Raw genomic sequence first — 20,032 nt, forward strand, 5'->3', positions numbered from 1 at the left:
CGAGCCGCCGGGGTCCGCTTTCCCAGTTCGGCTGCTCTGCTCCCAGTCGTGCGTTGACGACCCAAACTTGCAGGTTGTAACAGAATGTCTGGTGGATGGAATTTTTGGGATGCAAGAGATAGTAAGGTTGTTTTTTCAATAAAAAAACTCTTGTATTTTGTTTGTGGTCATGACTCTATAACAGCCGGCCGTATTTTTATCGGGTCATACGGCCGTTCCAACGAACCATGCGCACGCAGCTCAGGTGTGTCTGAAATACCAGTCCCACTCCCACATGGGTTCTCTCGGAGTCGTTCTCAGCCTCTCAAGTCTGTTCATTTTGTTCTCATCCCCCCTCTCTCTAGGGTTCCTTTCTCTCCTCTCGCATTCAGATCCCCGGTGGCGGCGGCATGCACTCCCGGATCATGCACCCCCCCCCCCCCGGCGTTATAGGGATGGGCAGCGCAGATTAGGCCCAGGTGAGAGATCCCCCCTCCTCACCCATGAAACAATCCATGTTTCTGCATCGATTTTGACTGCATCTTTGTGTTGGGGTGGAGGTCATCAACGAGCGCATGTGGGATCCGACAAGGGCATCCACTATGGTTGGAGGAGGGACTAATGATTCAGACATGTCTGTTCATACCCCCCCTCCTCCCCCGTGCACCCCCAAATACTCTGCATCGAGCTCGTCGCATTGATTTCTAGGGGATTTTCATGATTTTGTTCTGGTTTTTGGGAGGTCAGGGGAGAGGGATTTCACGCTCACGCACTAAATGATGTGAATCGTGGTACACATCAATCCTCTGAATTGGGTGGGTGCAGATGCAGAGGATTTTTTAGCATATAAATGTTCATCGGGGTGTCAGGAACACACCCGTGTTCACACCGGGTTGTTTTTCACATCAATTAGCAGGGTTTTTTTACCAGTTTTTGTTTCCATTTTATTCACATTATTATTCCACAATGCATGAGCGATTAGGGGGATTTTTTGTTGCTTCACTCAGTTTCAATTCAAGGAACAGTACTATACCTAGTTGCTAGATATTAGAATGTGTGCGTCAAATATGTGCCTCCATGCTAATGAGCCAACAGTGCTTGATTTTCAGTAGCACTTCCTCATGCTAATGAACAAGCTAATGAACTACTATATTTTTCGTTAAAAAAAATGAACTACCATATTTCAGTTCCAGGTAGTTATGCATTTTAGGTCCATAGGTTGATCTAGTTGAACAAGTGCAGGCAGTAGGACTTGTAAATACAGTAGAGAATAGGTGATTAAGGTCAAGAGATAGCCCTTATAGTTCTCTATTGTATTCACCTATTCTAATACAAGGGCCAGCTCATTTCTATAACACACTTCGCATGTAAACATGCAAACGTGCTAATCAACTACTGTAATTCTATTATTTTTTCGATTCACTTTAGTCCTGCATTTTTGGGGTGGATAGGTTGATCTAGTTGACCAGTACAGGCAGCAAGACTTGTACATTTAGTAGAGAATAGGTATTTAAGATCAGGAGCTGACCCTCATAGTTCAGTTTTTTTTCATTCACTCCCACATAGGTCATTAGCATCCGCATTGGGGGAGAGGAACTGGAAGCATAGATTTTTGATGGGTTCACGCCCTACGCACCTAAAATTCTCTGCATCAAATTCGTCGACTAACTTTTGGGGGAAGGGTTTGCGTGCAGTTATTCATCCGGGTGTGGGACATTCACGCTCACATCCAGTTGATTTTGCAGAGGTCGTGGCGTTCAGGGTGTGCCTGGTGGCGGCGCCAGTGCAGCAAGAACCCGTGCTGGGGTTCAACTTCAGTGTATGGTTGCAGCGCTGGGTTTCACTGATCGAGGCGGATAGCAGCGGCTCGTCTTCTGGCTCTGACCAAGAGATGAGCTCAGTTGAAGAAGAAATTGAAGAGAGGACGAGTCTCTGCAATCAGCTGCTACCTAGTGATCGCAGATTCAGACACTAAACATCTGACATCTTCTGATTATTAATCTGCTCTTTGATCAACTGAAAACTGAGTAATGTGGTATATCAACCTCTCATTTTTTTCCCTCGACAGGAAACGATACATTTTAGTATATGGCATTTTACTTCGTTAGGAAATAAAAATGATCAGGAACTTTAGAAATAAATATGATTCTACATTATCCAAAATAATGTACTTCATTAGGCATTAATATGGTTTTGATTAGGCAATAATATAGTTCTTAACCAGGCAAAATAGTTTACTTCATTAGGCAATGTTTAATTTAGAATTTATTTTTATTTTTATTGGTTGCCTAAAGTACAAGATAATATACAACTATCAGCACTGGTATTTAACACAGAACCTAGTTCCTTAGCCTAACCACCATATGGGAGTTAATGCTATGTGTGCAGTCATCTTGAGAGTACATAGTCAAAATTTATTAGGCTATAATATGGGCTAATTTAGGCAGTTATGTGGTTCTTAATTAGGAAATAATATGGCGCTGAAAAGGTAACAAACCTAATTAGACAGCAGCAACACCGGAGCATTTTTTTTTACATGCACCGAAAGCAACTAAATCTGAATCGTCAGGCAATAATGTACTGTTAAACAGGCCGACTACTTTATTTTTTTAGACATTTCATGTATGTCAACTTTTTATAGTTTGTTTAGCATCATAATCAATCTAAATTTTTATCTGCATTCAATCAGGCTCTACAACAATGGATTCAAATCAGTTTCTACATCAAGAGATTCAACAGTGGATGCTAGCCCATCACTGGTCGTGGTGCCGGTCTGCGCTAGGTCGCTGGACGCTCCTCCCCCGCCTGGATCCGCGCGCTCCCGAGTTGTGGTCGTCTTCCCTGCTCGCAACCTGACCCCCTGGGCACGCGTGCTTCTTGTTGGAGTGCGTTGGCTTTCCAGGCAGCAGCCATCCCACCACTGGTCACGGTCAGAGAGGGCCGGATCCGCCGCCCCTAGGTGTGGATCTATGCATCCTAGCCTAGGGGCTACTCCCCCATTGATTTTTGACTGCAGCCTGACGACATCTTTGTCTAGGTGGGCGATTTTGGGCTTGCTCTTCTTTTGTCGGGGGTTTAATCTTGGGTGGGTGGGTGGTGTATTCATGTTGTTATTAATTTGGGTTTCAAGAATGGAGCTTTAGTTTTGGTTTCTGAATGTGAAATGGTTATCTCGTTCTTTTTCACATCATCATAAGCATTTAAGTACTTTGGAGTAGGTACTTTTGTCAAATAGTACAAGCATTTTCAGGATTTTCCTATAGAGAATTATATCAATTACTAAAAGCATTTCATTACTTTTCAGTAGGCAAATACATCAAATATGAGAAGCATTTCAGCACTTTCCAGTAGGCAAATACATCAAATACTAGAAGTATTTTCATAACTAGGTAATAATATTGGTAGGAATTGGGCAATAATATTGTTCTTGATAGGCAATAATATGGATTAAAATAGGTATTTTTCTGTAGAAGGTTACATGCGGCTTTTGCGTGCTCAGCTGTAGAAGCTGATCATCATGAGGCAACTGTTGTAGCATAAAGTATTGTAGTATGGATAGTTGATGCACATGTAGGAGCCGCTGCATCAGCACAAATTGTTGTGCTTGTGCCACAGCTGCAATAGCATCATTAGATGCTAAATTCATTTTTTGATGTCTATCAATGTCTAAAATCTGATGTTTGCCATTCCCATCTTGTGATTTTACATGTTCATTATGCATTTTATTCCTTTTGTTAAAAGCATTGTAGGTCATGGCGTGGTCATGAAGAGAAGCAAATGTGCAGTCACTATTGGTGAATTGCTTGTGATGTAGTGCAAATGCACAAATATCACATCATTATATGCAAATTAGAATTAATTGCTTGCAAGATCAGAATTTAGTTATAACCATTGCATTTGCATATCATATAGTTGTGTCTAGAGAATACAGATATTTGAAACTGTTCATTTTTAGTTTAGCATTTTGTGTTTTAATCTAGCATTTTTTTGTTCAGAGCTGCCATCTTCTATTTCTACTGATTCAATTATTGCTTCATTCTAGATTCTAGAGGAGGCTTGAAGATTTGTTTTCTATAGTTTAGATGAGAGTCCCTTCATTGTTCAGAATGTATTATTTTCTGCCTCCAAGTTTCCTCATCGAATCGGCGACGTAACATGTTCTTCAACTTGGAGTTTGGTGGCCTAAAAGTTCATCCGATGATAATTGGTAGCAGTTTTAGTTGTAGCTCAACCTCATTTTTTAATTCTTGAGCAACTTAGTGGTAGTTGTGGCTCTAATCTTTTTTGTTTCGTCAGTACAATAGTACAGGCAATTAGGCAATCACATGTATGTTGGTAGTTTTGAAATTTTGTTAAGGCTTTGAATTTAGATGGGGATGAAAAATGCATTTGTATTATATGTTCTAATTTGCTTATTGTTTTACAAAGATTTGCTTATCGGAAAGTAAAATTGAGGTCTGTATATTTTTACTGGGCGCATCATCCAAAAATAAAAAGCTGACAAAAACTTGAGACCCAGATGCCATAAAAGGATAGGCCGTACAGCCGGCCAAATTTAAACGGAAAGCTGACAAAAACCTAAGACCCCCATGCCATAAAAGAATAGGCCGTACAATCGGCCTATTAGCCAGGTCCTTTGTTGTTGATGAGTTATCACGGGCATAACTTAAAAATCGTGCTATATTAGAGGATAGGAGGGGGAACCAGCACATGCAACCTCTAGTGCAGGGGCCGGCGCATGCAGCCTGGAGCGCGGGGAGGGGGTTGGCTCGGGCTCCTAGGGATGCATCGGGCTCCCAATATATATAGCGAGGGAGGGGTGTCTGGCTCGAGTTTTCAGAGAAATTATCTCTCTTTAGTGTGGAACTATATATATCATTCTAGTCTTTTTCGAATTTATATTTCATTAACTTAGATCAAATTCATGAAAAAATACATCAATATCTACAATATTAAGTCGTGTTTTGGCAGTATATATATAGTGTATTTAATCAACATTTAAAACAAATCTTTGATGACATGTTAAGTAGTACCGGCGTAAGACAAATCTTGGCTAGCTGTGTTAGCATAATAAATGATTTGTAAAGGGATTTATCTGAAACAGCCCCCACTAGTATAGTTGTAATTGTATAAAATTCTCCTCGTGCCTCCTCTCATTTTCCGCTCCAGTTCCTCAGTCTCTGGCATCTCCATTGGGACGTAACGAATTGGATACGAATGAATATTGTCGACATTGTATTTATTTCCATATTGTTTATCGGATTCGGATTCGAACACGGATAGTCTCGGATACAAACACGATTCAGATTGCTTCGATTACAAATACGGATACAAAAACGGTTGTATTGTATTTCTCCTTCGAATTGATCCGAATTTTCATATTACTATTATATATTTTCTGACTTGAAATGAATTAGTTATAATTTTAAGAGTTTAAATTAACTTTTTATAAAATATATATTATAAGCTATTTGAATTTAATATCTGAATTACCTATTTGGATTATCCGAACCGATATTGGATATACGACGAATATTACTAATATTGTATCCGAACCCAATATCCAAATTCATATTGAATATTCAAAAAATATTTAAATATTCAAAAATAATATGCGAATCACTATTCAACCGCTCTTTGTCAGTCAGAAAATAAATATCCATATCTTTTATATTCTTATTTTTTCTTCCCCGAACCTGAGTAGGGCGTAGTCACCTCCACCTGTTTCCCTCGTTCTCCCCTTCCACCCAATTCAGTCTTCCTTTTGCCCTCAAAAAAAAAAAATCAGTCTTCCTTCTGCTCCCCTCTCCTCTCCACTCCTCCCCCGACGGGTTGAGCTCGCGGCGTGCAGCGTGTCCGCATCGCCGCCGCCCATCCTCGTTCCAAGCGCCTTTATCCGCAGCCGTCGTCGCCGGCCCTAATCCCTAGAGCTGCCGTGTTCCCCTTCTCCTCTCTCTCGCTCAGCATCGTCTTCAACCTCCAGACGTCAAGAACAGAGCAAGCAGAGCCGCCATCGATCCAAAAATCCACGAGCTCCACCCCGTGGTTTTAAAATCCACCACACCCAGGGTCTCTCCACCTCCCTAGCCCCTCCACGGCCCCTCAAACTCGAGCTCCGACCGTCATCTCGCCGGGAATCGCAGATCTCCCAGCCGCCAGTTCCAACTCCGCCCGGACTCGACCTCACCGTGGAACTTCATCGTCCGGCCACCGTTTCCACCACCCAACGGCTCAAATCGACTGTAAGCAACCTCCTGAAGCTGAAGCTCTCCACGTTCCACCACGTTCCCTAACTTTAAACGCTCGTTTCTATGCCTTGCCGCCGGTCGGCGCCCCCTCCATGCCGCCGGCCATGCTCGGCTTGCCTTCTGCGCGTACACCACCCATGGTTTTGTGCGCGCCGTCTTGTAGATTGTGTAGGGCCAGTTCTTGTCGCCGGCGAAGAGCTCTGCCACCGGAACGCGGTCGTGCCGCCGCGGTAATAGTTGCTAGATAGGCGGCATTTATTTTGTTGTTATGCTGTGTTTATGCTAATGGGTGGCTCTGTGGACAGGGGCTTCTGATTGGTCATACTCATAGCGATGATGGTGCCTGATCTTAGTTTCTCAGCATCAATCTCTAGTGTGAAGCTCCCAAGGTATGGGGCATCAAAGAATGAGAAATTCTTGGTTAAGAGGACCCCAAAATTCCGGGCAAAGTATGGTACTAATGGCCAGGCAACAAAGATGGTCCCAACAACTGAGTTGAGGAGGACCAATGGTGGTGGCCTTGCAAGATCAGGGACAGTCAATGGTTCTCCAAATGGCACTGTCAACAGCTCAACCAAGGCACCAATTAATGGTTCTGCAAAGGCCATTGTCAATAGCTCAACCAAAACTGTTATTAACGGTACACCGAAGATGACTGTGAATGGTACAAGTTTGGTGAAAGGCAGCAAGATGTCCTCTCTTGTTAAGACAGAGAAGCACACGAGATTCAACAATGACCCCTTTCAAGAGGAACTGAAGGTTTTGCCTTCTGATGAGGGATTCAGCTGGGCGAAAGATAATTACAACTCTGCGCAGAGGAGCATAGATATATGGTCTTTTGTGCTTTCTTTTCGAGTCCGTGTGCTATTTGACAATGCAAAATGGGCTTATCCTGGTAGATTCTCAGAAGAAAAGCAGGTATACTTTTAAGATACAGATAAACAATTGAGTCATGTTACTTCAAGAGAAAAAAAATTCCATGTCAGTGCATTGTGATTCCAAAGAAGTAAGAAAAGGAAATCATATTCTGTGCTGACCGGCCACCTCCAGTTTCCAATGATTGTTCTCTCTGTTTATAGTGATGTGAAAGCATTGTAATATTCACATCACTTGAGGCTGCGAAAAGAAAGTATTCGTTGTCTGTGCTATACATATGGTCTAATGTGTGGCTTATATCTTGCAGAAAGTTCGAAGACAGAAAACTGCTTCATGGTTAAGAGAGCAAGTATTGCAGCTTGGCCCAACATTTATTAAGCTTGGACAGTTATCATCCACACGATCTGATTTATTCCCAAGAGAATTTGTCGACGAGCTTGCAAAACTGCAGGTACTTTGCTTGTCTATATCGGTATATTTTTCTTAATGATGGATTAGTATGTTCTTTTATTATGCTGACATGATTTGCTTGTCCATTCTTTTCTGTCTTCTTGTTACGGTTTTGTTGAAACTAATCTGATAAATCGAACATTGATTAAAAATGATCAATGATGGACACAGTTTTTGTATTGGACTGACTAAGAACCAAAGGAATTTATATGAACCATGATTTATCCTCTTTTTTTTTTGCAGGATAGAGTACCTGCATTCTCTCCTGACAAAGCAAAAGCTTTCATAGAGAAGGAAATGGGTTGTTCCATTGATATTGTGTACAAAGAATTTGAAGAACGTCCAATAGCGGCAGCAAGTCTTGGTCAGGTGTTTAATCCCAAACTTTATGAGCATCTGCATTTTTCTACCTGGTACCATTCCATACCCAGTATACCATAAACATATCATGCAATTATTTTTCTCAAAGGTATTCCCTTTCCCTGATATGTTTAAGTCCTGAAGAAACTAGCTCATCATGATTTAGCCCCTCTTGCAGCATTTAAAAAGGAAATGTGTGTTTTAGGCAATTAGCCCCTCTTCACAACCGTATCTGTCCATTCCTTTGTTTATCATTGGTAACAGTTTTCACTTGATGCATTTCTGTTCTATGAAAAAACAAAACTGATGATATTAATGACGCTTATTTGGGAATAGTTTATTAAGTTCAATGCCCTAGATGATATTTATGGTGCATTTTCTGATTTATACTTCCACATTGCTTTGTGTTTTATATTCAGGTACATCGTGCAGTGCTCCATAATGGTGAACGAGTTGCAGTCAAAGTTCAGCGACCGGGGCTCAAAAAACTTTTTGACATTGACCTAAGTAAGATATATACAAGTTACTGGGTGTCCTTGAAAAGAGAGCTGTTGGTTTAGAGAAACAGACAAGTAAATGTTTGATGCATGCTATTCTTTTAATTCCAGCCTATCTGATTTGAAGTTTTGTCTTTTATCCGAAACAAAAGGTAGATTTAACGTTTTACTTTCTTTGCACACCAGTTTGTAAAATTGTAATAATAATAAAAATAATGTTCATACTCATGGTTTCTTAATAAAGGATTTGAACCACCCTATATTTGAAATACTAAATTAATATCTTGGTGATTTCACTGATCTAATCATAGTGAATCTTTTCCCGTTTGGTTTCTTGCAGGGAACTTAAAGCTAGTAGCTGAGTATTTTCAAAGAAGTGAAACATTTGGAGGCCCTTCAAGGGACTGGATTGGTATTTACAAGGAATGTTCCAAGTAAGTACATAGATAGTCTTCTTGGATATATTATATGTGTTAGAGTATATTAGGCAACTTTGGATATGGTTAGTTTATGATTGATTGTAATCCTAGGATAACCTTTCTTATCTCTAGGAAAGGCTATTTGGCCTCCAAGCCATTTACTCTTGTATATTCACCCTAAAGGCTCAATGCAATACATCCCACGCATTTCACATAATGTTACATGGTATCACGAGTCTAGTTCAAACCCTAGGCATCCGGCTTCCGCTGCTCTCGCGCCGCCCCCGGGGGGATCGATCTCCGCCTGGGGAAGCACCCTCGTAGGATGCGCGTGGATCCCTTTGATTCTCTACGCTATTGTGGTCCTGCAGCCGAGGGACGTACCTCCACCCGTGGCCAATCCGTGGCAGTGCCGCTCGTCGTCCTCGTCAGGCACCACATCGCTATGGGGCCTTCGTAGGGCCTGCCATGCCTTTGCGTTGTCACTCCCTCTAGCACCGCATCTGGATCCGTGCCCCTTCCGCACAACAGGCCAGCCCCTTCCTCCTACCAGCATGCCATGAGCACGAGTGCATAGCTGCGGAGGAAGATCATGGGGTTGCCAGGCCACCGCGCCGTTGGGGCTGTCGGGCCACCACGCCGTTGGGGTTGTCGAGTCACCAGCACAGCCGCACTGTCACTGGCTGCCTTGAGTGTGAGTGAGAGCTGCGGAGGAAGTACATGGAGGTTCGTCTTGCTGCTGGTGTTTTCTTTTTTGTTCCGATCAAAGATTGGATTGCGTTGCCCTGCTGTTCATCACCACATCATCGTCGACACTCCTAAGGATGAGGTTGTCCCTTCCCAGGCTGCAGTGCTGACGCTCATGATCAAGCCACCACCATTGGTGTCGCGCCTTCTTCAGGTGGTGGCGCCACCCATGCTACCGGTCCTCGTCACAATGACTCGATCCGAGTCTGCGCTGTTGCTGCAAGCTCGCAACCACCGCCGCTGATGTTGCTGAAGGAAGACTAGTCATGCTCTTTAGCTGCACCGTTGTAGCGAAAATGGCCTCTCATGCCATATTTCAATATAATGTTTAGGCGATTGATGACACACACAACACTTGGACTAATATGATTGTTAAGATGAACATTCCCAGGCTTTTAGGTTCAAGTGATGACAAAGAGAAGATAAGCGTAGCTAGGCCCGAAGGGCCGCCCCTACGGGGGTTCCGCTACCCAGTTAGCGGACGAGGGTCGAGGGGGAGCCGCCCCTCGCGGGTCTCAGGGCAGCGCCCCGAAAGCTCTTCGGCCCAAAGGACAAGAATCGAAGAGACCGTGAAGAAAATCAAGTCAAAGAAATCAAGACAGAGGCATTTTGCTATCACCGGTTAAACCGACGTAGGGCAAAATGAACTCATCGGTGCAATCACAGAGAAGGCCTGCGGGCTAGGGTTTGGCACCGGATTAACCGACGTTGGGTGTTTTACACTCGTCGGTGCATTGACTTGGAGTACACCAGGCTAGGGTTTTACACCGGTTGAACCGACGCTAAAGAAATTGCATACGTCGGTGCATTGACAGATGAAGACAGAGAAAATTCTATACACCGGTTAAACCGACGATTAGATATTGGTGAACGTCGGTGCAGTTGTCCAGAGAGTTAGTTTTTCAGCAACTACACTCACCGGTTAAACCGACGCTGCATCGGTTGATTACGTCGGTCGATTGAGGTAGCCGTTGAAGTATAACGGCTAGTTGGAAAATGCACTCACTGATTAAACCGGTGATGACAAAAACGGGAGTATCGGTTTAACCGGTGATAGCGCTTTTTGTCAGCCTTTTTCCAACGGCTAGTTTGGGGTGTGTGGGCTATATATATGCCACCCCACGGCTTATTTGAGAGTGCTGGAGACCAAGAAAGTATACAAGAGCAAAAGATCATCTCCAACCGCCATAGTGCTTCATTGTACATCATATAGGCTTAAGCACACTTGTGAGAGTGCTTAGTGCTTGTTTAGGCTTAGTTCTTGAGAGAGCAAGCTTGAGAGAAGTCTTGCTGCGGCAAGCAATCCTTGTGATCCGTCGTGTGACCCTCCGACTTGGTGTGGAGTGACAACGACACTTTGTGCGGGGGAAGAGGAGACCCCCTCCTTGGTGGAAAAGCTCCGTAGTGGATTTCGGCCGGGTGACCGAGAGAGACGGTGGCGGTGCACGAAACTCGGTGTCTTGTGGGCACTTGCCTTTGCTTGCCGGCATCGCCTTGGTGGCGTAGTGCAAGACGGTGATCGGAAGAGCCTCGGTGTCCCGTGGACGTAGGCGTTTGTGCCGAACCACGTTACATGACCGTGTCTACTCGGGAGTTTGCATCCCTCTTGCACTTACCTCTTTACTTACCATATTACGTTTCCGCATTTACTCTATCTTGCATGCCTTACTTTCCTAGTTAGTTTGTTTAGGATTGGCTATAGGTTGCAAGTATTTTGGGATAAGTAGAGAGTAGCAAAGATAAACCTTAGTCATAACTAGCATGTATAGGACGTGTTAGGTTTATTTTATGCAAGTAGATTGAGCCCTATGTTAAAAAACGATTAGCGACCCTATTCACCCCCTCCCCCTCTAGGGTCGGACACCCCGGTGATCCTTACAACCGTCTACCTTCACCATTCGTGGCTCATCGTCCTGCTGAACTCAACGGCAAGAAGCTGCTGATTGATTTTGTGCACTCGTACGCCTTCATTGACGCTTCAGACCCGCGCCTCGTCCACGGCTTTGACCACGTCCACCTCGACCTCGGCTACTTCGGCACTAAAGGGCTATCATCTGCATGAGCTACTCCAGTCGAAGCATTCGCATTGGCGTTCTGACTGCGGGGGGTTATCTTCATTATTCTCCTGTCTGTCTGTTCGTGTTGCTACCGCTGTGATTGCAGGGGGATGTTAGAGTATATTAGGCAACTCCGGATATGGTTAGTTTAAGATTGATTGTAATCCCAGGATATCCTTCCTTATCTCTATGAGAGGCTACTTGCCCTCCATGCCATGTACTACTATATATTAACCCTAGAGGCTCAATGCAATATATCCCATGCATTCCACATAATCTTACAATATGTGTTATATATGAATATGACTCTTGATGCTTGTTGACCTATATGGTAAAACATGTATGTTATCGAAATTGAGAATAGATTGAAACATTTCTAGTTATGAGCTTATGTTTCTTTGGACATTGAGTTTACCTAAAAAAAATTCATTATCCTGATTTCCACGATTCCAGAATTTTATACGAAGAAATCAATTACATCAACGAAGGAAAGAATGCGGACAGGTTTCGACGGGATTTCAGAAATGTAAAGTGGGTTCGCGTGCCAGTAAGTTTCCTGGACCTCGCAATGCTTTGGTTATAGTTCTTTGTCTCCTAAAGAATTAGTGTTACAAAATGTTATATTAGTGCTGGAATTGAGATGGCAAGCCACTAATTTGTGATGATTAGTGGTTGGTCCAAGCATTAAAGGCTATCTATTTACTTACAAAATAATCCACATCAGTTGTGGAAAACTATGTACTTAGTTAAAGACCAGAATTATCCATATAAAGTGTTCACTGATTGGTTCTAATCAATGTTTTTTATCCCTTTCTTCTTCTGTAAACATGCTTAAATTTTAGTCATGGTGGAGCTCTGAAGTGGAACCTTGCATTTTCTTAACCTTAATTTCAATGTCCTACATGATGTGTTATCCTACTGTTTTTTTTAGCTTATAATGTGGGACTACACAACTGAAAAGGTGTTAACCCTGGAGTATGTTCCTGGTAAGAGCTTACTATTTCTTGTAATAGAAATTAGCATCAGTAATTCAGTACTGTTGCATGAACGGTTATTTGGGCGACCATTTATGAAGTAAACAGGGCCGGCCCTGAGGTAGTGCCGGCGGTGCGGCCGCACCGGGCCACAGAAAATTGGGGGCCTCCAAATATTGCTACACAAACAGGCTTGTCAAGTTATAAGTGCCAATAAATCTTAGTGCATGCAGCTACATAGTTTAGGACGTGCAGCTACATAACTCAATTCATTAATGACAATGAGTTTTTCAATATTTCTCCCTCCATTTAGTTATGATAGCTATATTTTTACATGGCACGGTGACCAAGGCACCAAGTATGCTTATTGTTGGAATATAAAGTGAATTGTCCACCTCTCCCCATCAGCTTAAGCTTTTGGGTTGAACTGGTCGGTGCATGCAACTCAATATGGTATCAAAGCCAGAGGTCTCGAGTTCGAATCCTGGTTAGTGCAATTAAATAAAATAATTGTTGCTCGTTCCTATTCCACATCTGAGGCCTGAGGGAGCCTCCACGTGAGGGGGAGTGTTGGAATATAAAGTGAATTGTCCACCTCTCCCCATCAGCTTAAGCTTTTGGGTTGAACTGGTCGGTGCATGCAACTCAATACTTATCAATCCATTAATCATATTAACCATCCTCTCCTCGTTTCCACAACTTTTCTTGGCGAAACTCCTCGTTTCTAGTGATTATTAACTATCGCGGTCCATGTCGAAAACCAACAGATCCAGTTTTTCTTCTTCTCAAGACACGCATGCGTGTCGGAGTTGCTGTTGGGGGATGCCGAACAAGCTACTTGCGGACTCTCGAGGCAAAGGCTTAATATAGCGATGAATTTTGAATTTTTTTTATTTTAGAAATATAGCTTCATAACTAAATGGAGAGAGTATCTTGTATTTTTATGATGAATGGGGCCTTCATTTTTTGTTCCGCACCGGCCCACCAAAAAGTCAGGGCCGGCCCTGGAAGTAAATTATCTTAATTTGGACATATAAATGATAAATATGAATTGTTTTTCCTTGGATGTGTCATTAAATTAAGCAGGAACAAAAAAAAACAAAGGATGAAAAAGAACATGTATTATGTATAGACACTTTCAATTCAATTTTCCTAGTTTTTATTAAATCTCCATTATTTTGTGATGTAGAAAAGAATGAGACTAACTTCAACCATTTTTAACAACTTATTGCATAATTAAGTTTCAGTTGTAATTGCAGGCTTGCAGCTCGTCAGCTAATATATCAATTTCTATGTTTCCAAAAATGAAAAATAAATTGTCTACATGCCCAAGTGTTGCTACTAACTTTGTTTATTCTAGGCGCCTTTTCATTTAAAACATACGATGAAGGTCTGGTATGGACCGTTAAAGCATGTTTATCCTTTCAGTTGTAACTTGGGGTATGTACTGTTAGTGTGTTACAACAACCCTTACACTGAAACTTCTTTTTATTTTCTATACAGGTATCAAAATTAACAATTTGGGTGTGCTTGATAGCCGGGGCTATAGTCGCTCACTGATTGCATCACGTGCAATAGAATCTTATCTAATTCAGGTTGATATTTTGGTTAGCTATGCTGCTTGTATTCATTCTAACTCAATTTTGTTGTTTTAGGTTTAGACTTCTCTTATGAAACGCTCATAGAATTACATTTGGATGCATTTTTGCTAATTTAATGCAGAGCCAGTCCTAGATGCCCTCAGTGCCTTTTCAATCTGTCACTGTGGCTAGTCAGAATAATTGTTCAATGTTGGACTTGCTTTAAATTGTAAGAATTATTATCTAAGTTCTAATGATTCTGTGGTCTGTGATGTTAATTGTTTTCAACAGTCTAAAATTTCCTCTTAGTTATGTTTTTTTTTCTGCAAAAAACATTTTGTTTATTGGATTTGAAAAAGTCATTTGTTTCTTGCTAGGTCATCTGTAACATGCTTGGACCTCCATGCCTTTAATGTTGTGTCACGTGCCCTTCACACTGTTAATATTTTTTCCTCTTGAATACATAGAAAAGCTGCATATCTTTGTATTAAAGAAGAAGAAAAGGGTAGAAACCCTGAGTTACACACACCCAAACCCACACCATTAGTTTTGGATTTAACATCTCAATATAACATACTTGTCAAGAATACATTTATATATTTTGTAAATTCTCCCTTTGTGTTTAATATCAATGTCAAGTTAGTTTATAATTCGTAATTGAATATTCTAATGTGACATGCGATGCTTTTGACCTAACATTGTTCTTACTGTGTACAAACCAGATATTGAAGACTGGATTTTTCCATGCTGATCCTCATCCTGGAAACCTTGCTGTAGATAAGGATGGTTCTTTAATATATTATGATTTTGGAATGATGGGTGAAATAAAATCATTCACTCGAGAGAGATTGCTCTCCCTGTTCTATTCTGTGTATGAGAAGGACGCAAACAAGGTAGCTTAATCTTTATGAACATCCTTTAGTAATATTTATTTTAAACTTAGCATTTGTACCTTGGATACTATTCTGGAAATTAAGATTTTCAACCCTCCACACATCGTATTCTGTCTTCATGATCTCTTTCTTGCAGGTTATGAAAGCTCTAATTGACCTGGGAGCTCTACAGCCAACAGGAGATCTCTCACCGGTTCGTATTTTAATGGGTAGGAAGGTCACTGAAGGTTCAAATATTATATAAATATTCTGTACTTTTGGTTTTGTAGGTTAGGAGGTCCATTCAATTTTTCTTGGACAATCTGTTGAGCCAGACACCAGATCAGCAACAGACTCTGGCTACAATTGGAGAAGTTGCACATACACTTCTTCTATAATTAACTTATATTTAATAATCAATATCTGTAAAAGTTTTTTTGCTTCATTTTATTTTTTCTAGGACTTATTTGCGATAGCACAGGATCAGCCTTTCCGGTTTCCATCCACATTTACATTTGTTATAAGGGCATTCTCTACTCTTGAAGGTTTTCCATCTTGGCACCTTGGAATTATTTTAGTACTCTTTCATGCATTGCTATGTTAGTTATCACTTATTGTGAATGCAGTGGCATTATGTTTTGGTATAAATAATCATGAACATAACATTCATCATAGATTTTCTGGTTTTGCTAATTGTTTGTTTCAATTCTGAAGTATATACAAATGAAAAAATTCTAGCTTATATAGAAAAAAATACTTGTTCATTGATGAAAAATTAAGTTGTCAATCAGATTTTATCTCATGATCACAGAATCTCAACATGGGAACTAAGGCATTAATTTTTCTAGTAATAAATCTTACATAATAGTTAACAAAACAATAGCATGTTCTGGCCAGTTTATCTGTAGGTGTTTACTCCCTATATCTGAATATATCATACAAGCTATTGTCAAAACGTTTTAATTTAATTTCTCGGAAATACATGTCTGTGTCTAGGCATTTAAATTGTACACAATTTTGTTTTCCAATTATTCATTTGTTCTCTGTCATCAGTTACAATCGGCACTATGTTATTTGACAGGGATTGGATATACATTAGATCCAGATTTTTCCTTTGTCAAAGTTGCAGCTCCATATGCACAGGTTACTCTCCTGTTATAACCCTCGGTTTAAGTACACATGTTTTCTCACTCTTTTCCATCCAATGTGTGTGTGTTTTTTTTTGGTCTTGCTGTCTTATATCTTTCTAAAAGGGATCGGTACGGCTTAAAAAGTTATTAATATGTTAATCATCCCTTTAAGTATGCTTGGTGCGCACTTCACTTCTGTTATTTCAGCTAATATAGTTTTTATTCCCTTATATATATGTTTCACAGAAGTAGAGATTGTTGATTCTGATTGAATATTTGACCCTCAGGAACTGTTAGACTTGAAACAGAGACAACGGGGTGGGCCTGAATTAGTCCAGGAGATAAGAAAGCAAGCAAATGATGTAAGCGTACAGATCTGCTGGGGCACGTTTGTTAGTTTTTTACATTCCTTCAACTATATGGTACATTGTCCAGCACACTAAACATTACCACCGATGGTCATCTCTATATATGACAGGCTCGTGATTCTACCATATCAATGCCCTACAGAATACAGAGAATTGAAGATTTTGTAGGACAACTCGAGTCAGGTGATCTGAAACTCAGGGTCAGAGTACTGGAGGTATGCTAATGACTTGTATTGATATCTTGCATGTTCTCAAAGTTCTGTGAGATACATTGCAAGAAAATGAATATTCATTTTCTTGTTCTTTGGCCAGAATCTGGACAGCACTTCAAACTAGTATACATTTTTTTTTTCCTTTTGCTTGATTCTGAACTGAACGGCATTTGCAGTCTGAACGAGCTGCTCGGAAAGCTACTGTGCTTCAGATGGCCACCATGTATACAGCCTTGGGTGGTACTCTCTTGAATGTTGGGGTCACATTGAACAGTCAAGGGAACCAAATAATTGCAAACGGTTCTTTCATTGGTGCAGGTAGGTTTCCTTTCCTGTGTCGTAAAATAAATTCTGTACTCAACAACATTTGCTCACCTTTCAACATTCCTTATTTCTTCAAATCTAACCATATAGTAGTAGTGCATAGGCTGTTGGAACTTACTGATCTTAAACATACCATGTAATAGAATCAATCTGAATCTAGGCTATCTGTGGCAACTGTTTTTCTAAGAGAACAATAAGCATCATGTTCTTCCTGATTGGTCTGATCCAAACTAAAAATATGCAGGCATATTTTTAGCATTGCTGATCAGATCTATGCAAAGAGTGAAGAAGCTTGACAAATTCGAGACCATGATATGATCATCTTGCAAGATGTGCAACCGCAGAAGTTCCTGTCCCTGAAAAGGCATGGCATGACAAACTAAATAGTATCTTTGTCGATTTACATGGGAAATGCGCGCCCCCTCAGGTCATAGTATATACGAAGTGCATATAGGAAATTTACATTCTTTCTGGGAAACAAGTGAGCTTTCACATGCTCTTATAAATCTGTACAAACTGTATCATTATTTAGCCGCCAAGGCTAATCACATCGACCAGTCAATAAAGCAAGGAATTCAAGACAATTGTAATTTTATTTTACACTAAAAAATTTAAAATATTCTGAAATATTCGATGTTAACCCCTATGGAAATTAAGCAAAAATATGGTGCGGCTATGGAGATATGATGGTACAAAGTGTTTTTTTAGAAACTATGCCATCCAGATGGTACTTCTAAGGTTTTTTTGTAAATAGGATTTTTGCTTGAAACTACGATAAAAATGTGGGAAATTCAGTATTTACAAAGTTGCTACTTGTCAAGCTCATGTTTGCCACTCCACCGAAAGGTTAACTTTAGGGTTGGGCAATGGCTTGTTGAATTTGGCCCATTTAAGAGAGTTCCAAATCAACATGTGGCTGCCTCCAGAGTATGAGGACATGTACCCGGAGTATCCGGATTGTTGATTGGATGTTCGAACTCATGTCCGAATTTATGTCCAAGTGAATGGTGACTTGTCACTTGTGTCTCTCACATTTGAATCGTTGTGCACTGATTAAGCGATAATTAATGCCCGGTTAATTCCAGAATACCTAGTTAATTGCTCTGATCATCGTGAATGCATTTCAATGTCTTTTATGGGCATCATTAAAGAGAATAAAATGGCTCCTTGAAGGCAGCCACATCTATATGAATAGACTGAAAGCATTCAGGTGGAGAACTCATCTTTTGCTATTTTCCACATCTCGCTGTGCTGTGTCGTCGAGCTGCTGCATCTCGCCAGCTCTTCCCTTGGCGTGCACCGAGGAGGGTGAGCGGTATCTCCGAGCCCTTGCTGTCTTGAAGCCTGCACGAGGGGCGGCAATAAAGTTTCTGGGCAGCGCTTCTGCACGACCACTCGAAATGCGTTGCCTCATCTTCGATCTGCACGGCGTCGATTCTTCACTGCAGCAACACTAGAGACATCAACCCGATTGTGAGTTCTTGTGGCATCTAATTTTATTTGTGTTCTTCTACCTGCTGTTAGGACTAGTTCGCATCTTGTGTTTAATTGTTTATGAAATATGCCTCAAACTAAAATCTGATAATAGAATAATGTGCATATTTGCAACAATCTAGAAACCTTTATTGTTGCGTTTATTCTATACTAGCAATGGCTGGTGCATCGGATGCAATGAAACCTAAGAGGTTTACTAGTGGCAAAAACTTTCGTAGATGGCAGACGAAGGTCAAGTTTTGGCTAATGTCTTTGGGGCTATGGTGGGTGATCCACCCACAGTTGAGCAGGCCAACACTTTTCAAACTACTAGCGATTCTACTCTTGGTTTCATTTTGACCCTTCTTGCTGATAACTTGTATGATTTATACATGGATTACACTAACTCCACAGAGTTGTGGGATGGAGTGCAAATTTGTTGTCTCTGAAGCTGGTTGTTTGTTGTATACTTGTGAGAATTTCTATGACTACAGCATTGATGCTGCAAAGTCCATAGTAATGCAGGCTCATGAGATGCAACTACTGGCCGGAGAGATTGCAAGTCTGGGTTGCGCTTTGCCTGACAGGTTTGTGGCAGTAGGCATTGTTGCCAAACTCCCTGCTACTTGGCGGGATTTTGCCACTACCTTGAAACATAAGAGGGAAGATATCTCCACGGAGGATCTGGTTATAGCCCTCGATGTCGAGGAAAAGGCAAGAGCGAAAGATTCTCCAAGCACTTCTGTTGCGGCAGAGAATGGTGTTAGTGCAAATATTGTTGAGAAGAAATTCAACAACAAGAACAAGGGCAAAATACAGATGCAGAATAGTGGGAAGCCTAAGAAAACTATTAACTTCAAGAAGAAGAAGAATGAGAAAGACAATAAGACTTGTTATGTGTGTGGCAAGAAAGGGCATGTTGCAAAAAATTGCCGCCACCGCAAGAACAAGGACAATGAACAGAAAGCTGTTAATATGACGAGGCCAGATCTCCAGGGTATCGTAATTTACAGTTTGTTTTTTCAGAAATTCAATCCAATGATTGGTGGGTTGATACGGGTGCTAATGTTCATATGTGTTCTGATATGTCTTTATTTTCTTCTTACCAAGGAGCACGGACTTCCTCCATCCTGATGGGAAACGGACCAGCTGCTTCTGTTCTTGGTGTTGGTATGGTCGATCTGAAGCTATCTTCAGGCAAAGATTGTCCCTTTGAAGAACGTGCATCATGCTCCAACAATAAACAAGAATCTCGTTAGTGTTTCCTTGTTATGTTAGGATGGTTACAAGTTAGTGTTTGAGTCCAATAAAGTTATAATGTCTAAGTTTGGAAACTTTGTTGGCAAAGGCTATATGAGCGGAGGCTTGTTCCGCTTGAGTACTTCTGATTTATCGTATAATCTTAAGATTGCATCAATGGTTAATAAACTTTGTGAGGCTGATTTGTGGCACTCACGTTTTTGTCA

At 41.2% G+C, this 20,032-nt stretch overlaps 1 protein-coding gene and 1 long non-coding RNA gene across 7 annotated transcripts; both read left to right on the top strand.

Annotated features, from left to right (window-relative positions):
• The first annotated feature begins 23 nt into the window (after window positions 1–23).
• On the top strand, window positions 24–4,437 carry LOC120695675. 4 transcript variants are annotated; one of them, XR_005683788.1, is made up of 3 exons: window positions 206–458; window positions 1,725–3,016; window positions 4,022–4,437. It is a non-coding gene; the product is annotated as an uncharacterized LOC120695675 (long non-coding RNA). The 4 variants fall into 4 exon arrangements; XR_005683787.1 differs by having other exon boundaries at window positions 24–458; window positions 1,725–4,429; XR_005683790.1 differs by lacking the exon at window positions 206–458 and adding an exon at window positions 469–613 and having other exon boundaries at window positions 1,725–4,437.
• Window positions 4,438–5,722: 1,285 nt separating this feature from the next.
• LOC120695671 (protein ACTIVITY OF BC1 COMPLEX KINASE 7, chloroplastic-like) lies at window positions 5,723–20,032 on the top strand. 3 transcript variants are annotated; one of them, XM_039978890.1, is made up of 19 exons: window positions 5,743–6,221; window positions 6,391–6,457; window positions 6,533–7,145; window positions 7,411–7,554; window positions 7,797–7,922; window positions 8,333–8,420; window positions 8,751–8,844; window positions 12,087–12,180; window positions 12,565–12,619; window positions 14,111–14,202; window positions 14,910–15,080; window positions 15,217–15,273; window positions 15,350–15,433; window positions 15,520–15,604; window positions 16,141–16,202; window positions 16,477–16,551; window positions 16,668–16,772; window positions 16,946–17,087; window positions 17,338–17,730. In XM_039978890.1, exons 3-19 carry the CDS (start codon window positions 6,561–6,563, stop codon window positions 17,409–17,411), a joined length of 2,133 nt encoding a protein of 710 aa, XP_039834824.1. In that variant the 5' UTR covers window positions 5,743–6,221; window positions 6,391–6,457; window positions 6,533–6,560; the 3' UTR covers window positions 17,412–17,730. The 3 variants fall into 3 exon arrangements, 2 of the variants coding, with proteins under 2 accessions (XP_039834823.1, XP_039834824.1); XR_005683786.1 differs by lacking the exon at window positions 6,391–6,457 and adding exons at window positions 19,084–19,563; window positions 19,677–20,032 and having other exon boundaries at window positions 5,723–6,221; window positions 12,087–14,202; window positions 17,338–18,566; XM_039978889.1 differs by lacking the exon at window positions 6,391–6,457 and having other exon boundaries at window positions 5,738–6,221; window positions 17,338–17,737.

Source organism: Panicum virgatum, chromosome 2K (genome assembly GCF_016808335.1).
Source record: "Panicum virgatum strain AP13 chromosome 2K, P.virgatum_v5, whole genome shotgun sequence".
NCBI classification, from domain to species: Eukaryota; Viridiplantae; Streptophyta; class Magnoliopsida; order Poales; family Poaceae; genus Panicum; species Panicum virgatum.

What these genes read in the sequence shown, in the direction of transcription:
- LOC120695671 (XM_039978889.1), top strand. Translation starts at nt 6,561, where the DNA reads ATGATGGTGCCTGATCTTAGTTTCTCAGCATCAATCTCTAGTGTGAAG. An exon ending in CAACAGGAGATCTCTCACCG is followed by an intron (nt 15,274 to 15,349) that starts GTTCGTATTTTA and finishes TTGGTTTTGTAG; the next exon opens with GTTAGGAGGTCCATTCAATT. An exon ending in CGGTTCTTTCATTGGTGCAG is followed by an intron (nt 17,088 to 17,337) that starts GTAGGTTTCCTT and finishes AAAAATATGCAG; the next exon opens with GCATATTTTTAGCATTGCTG.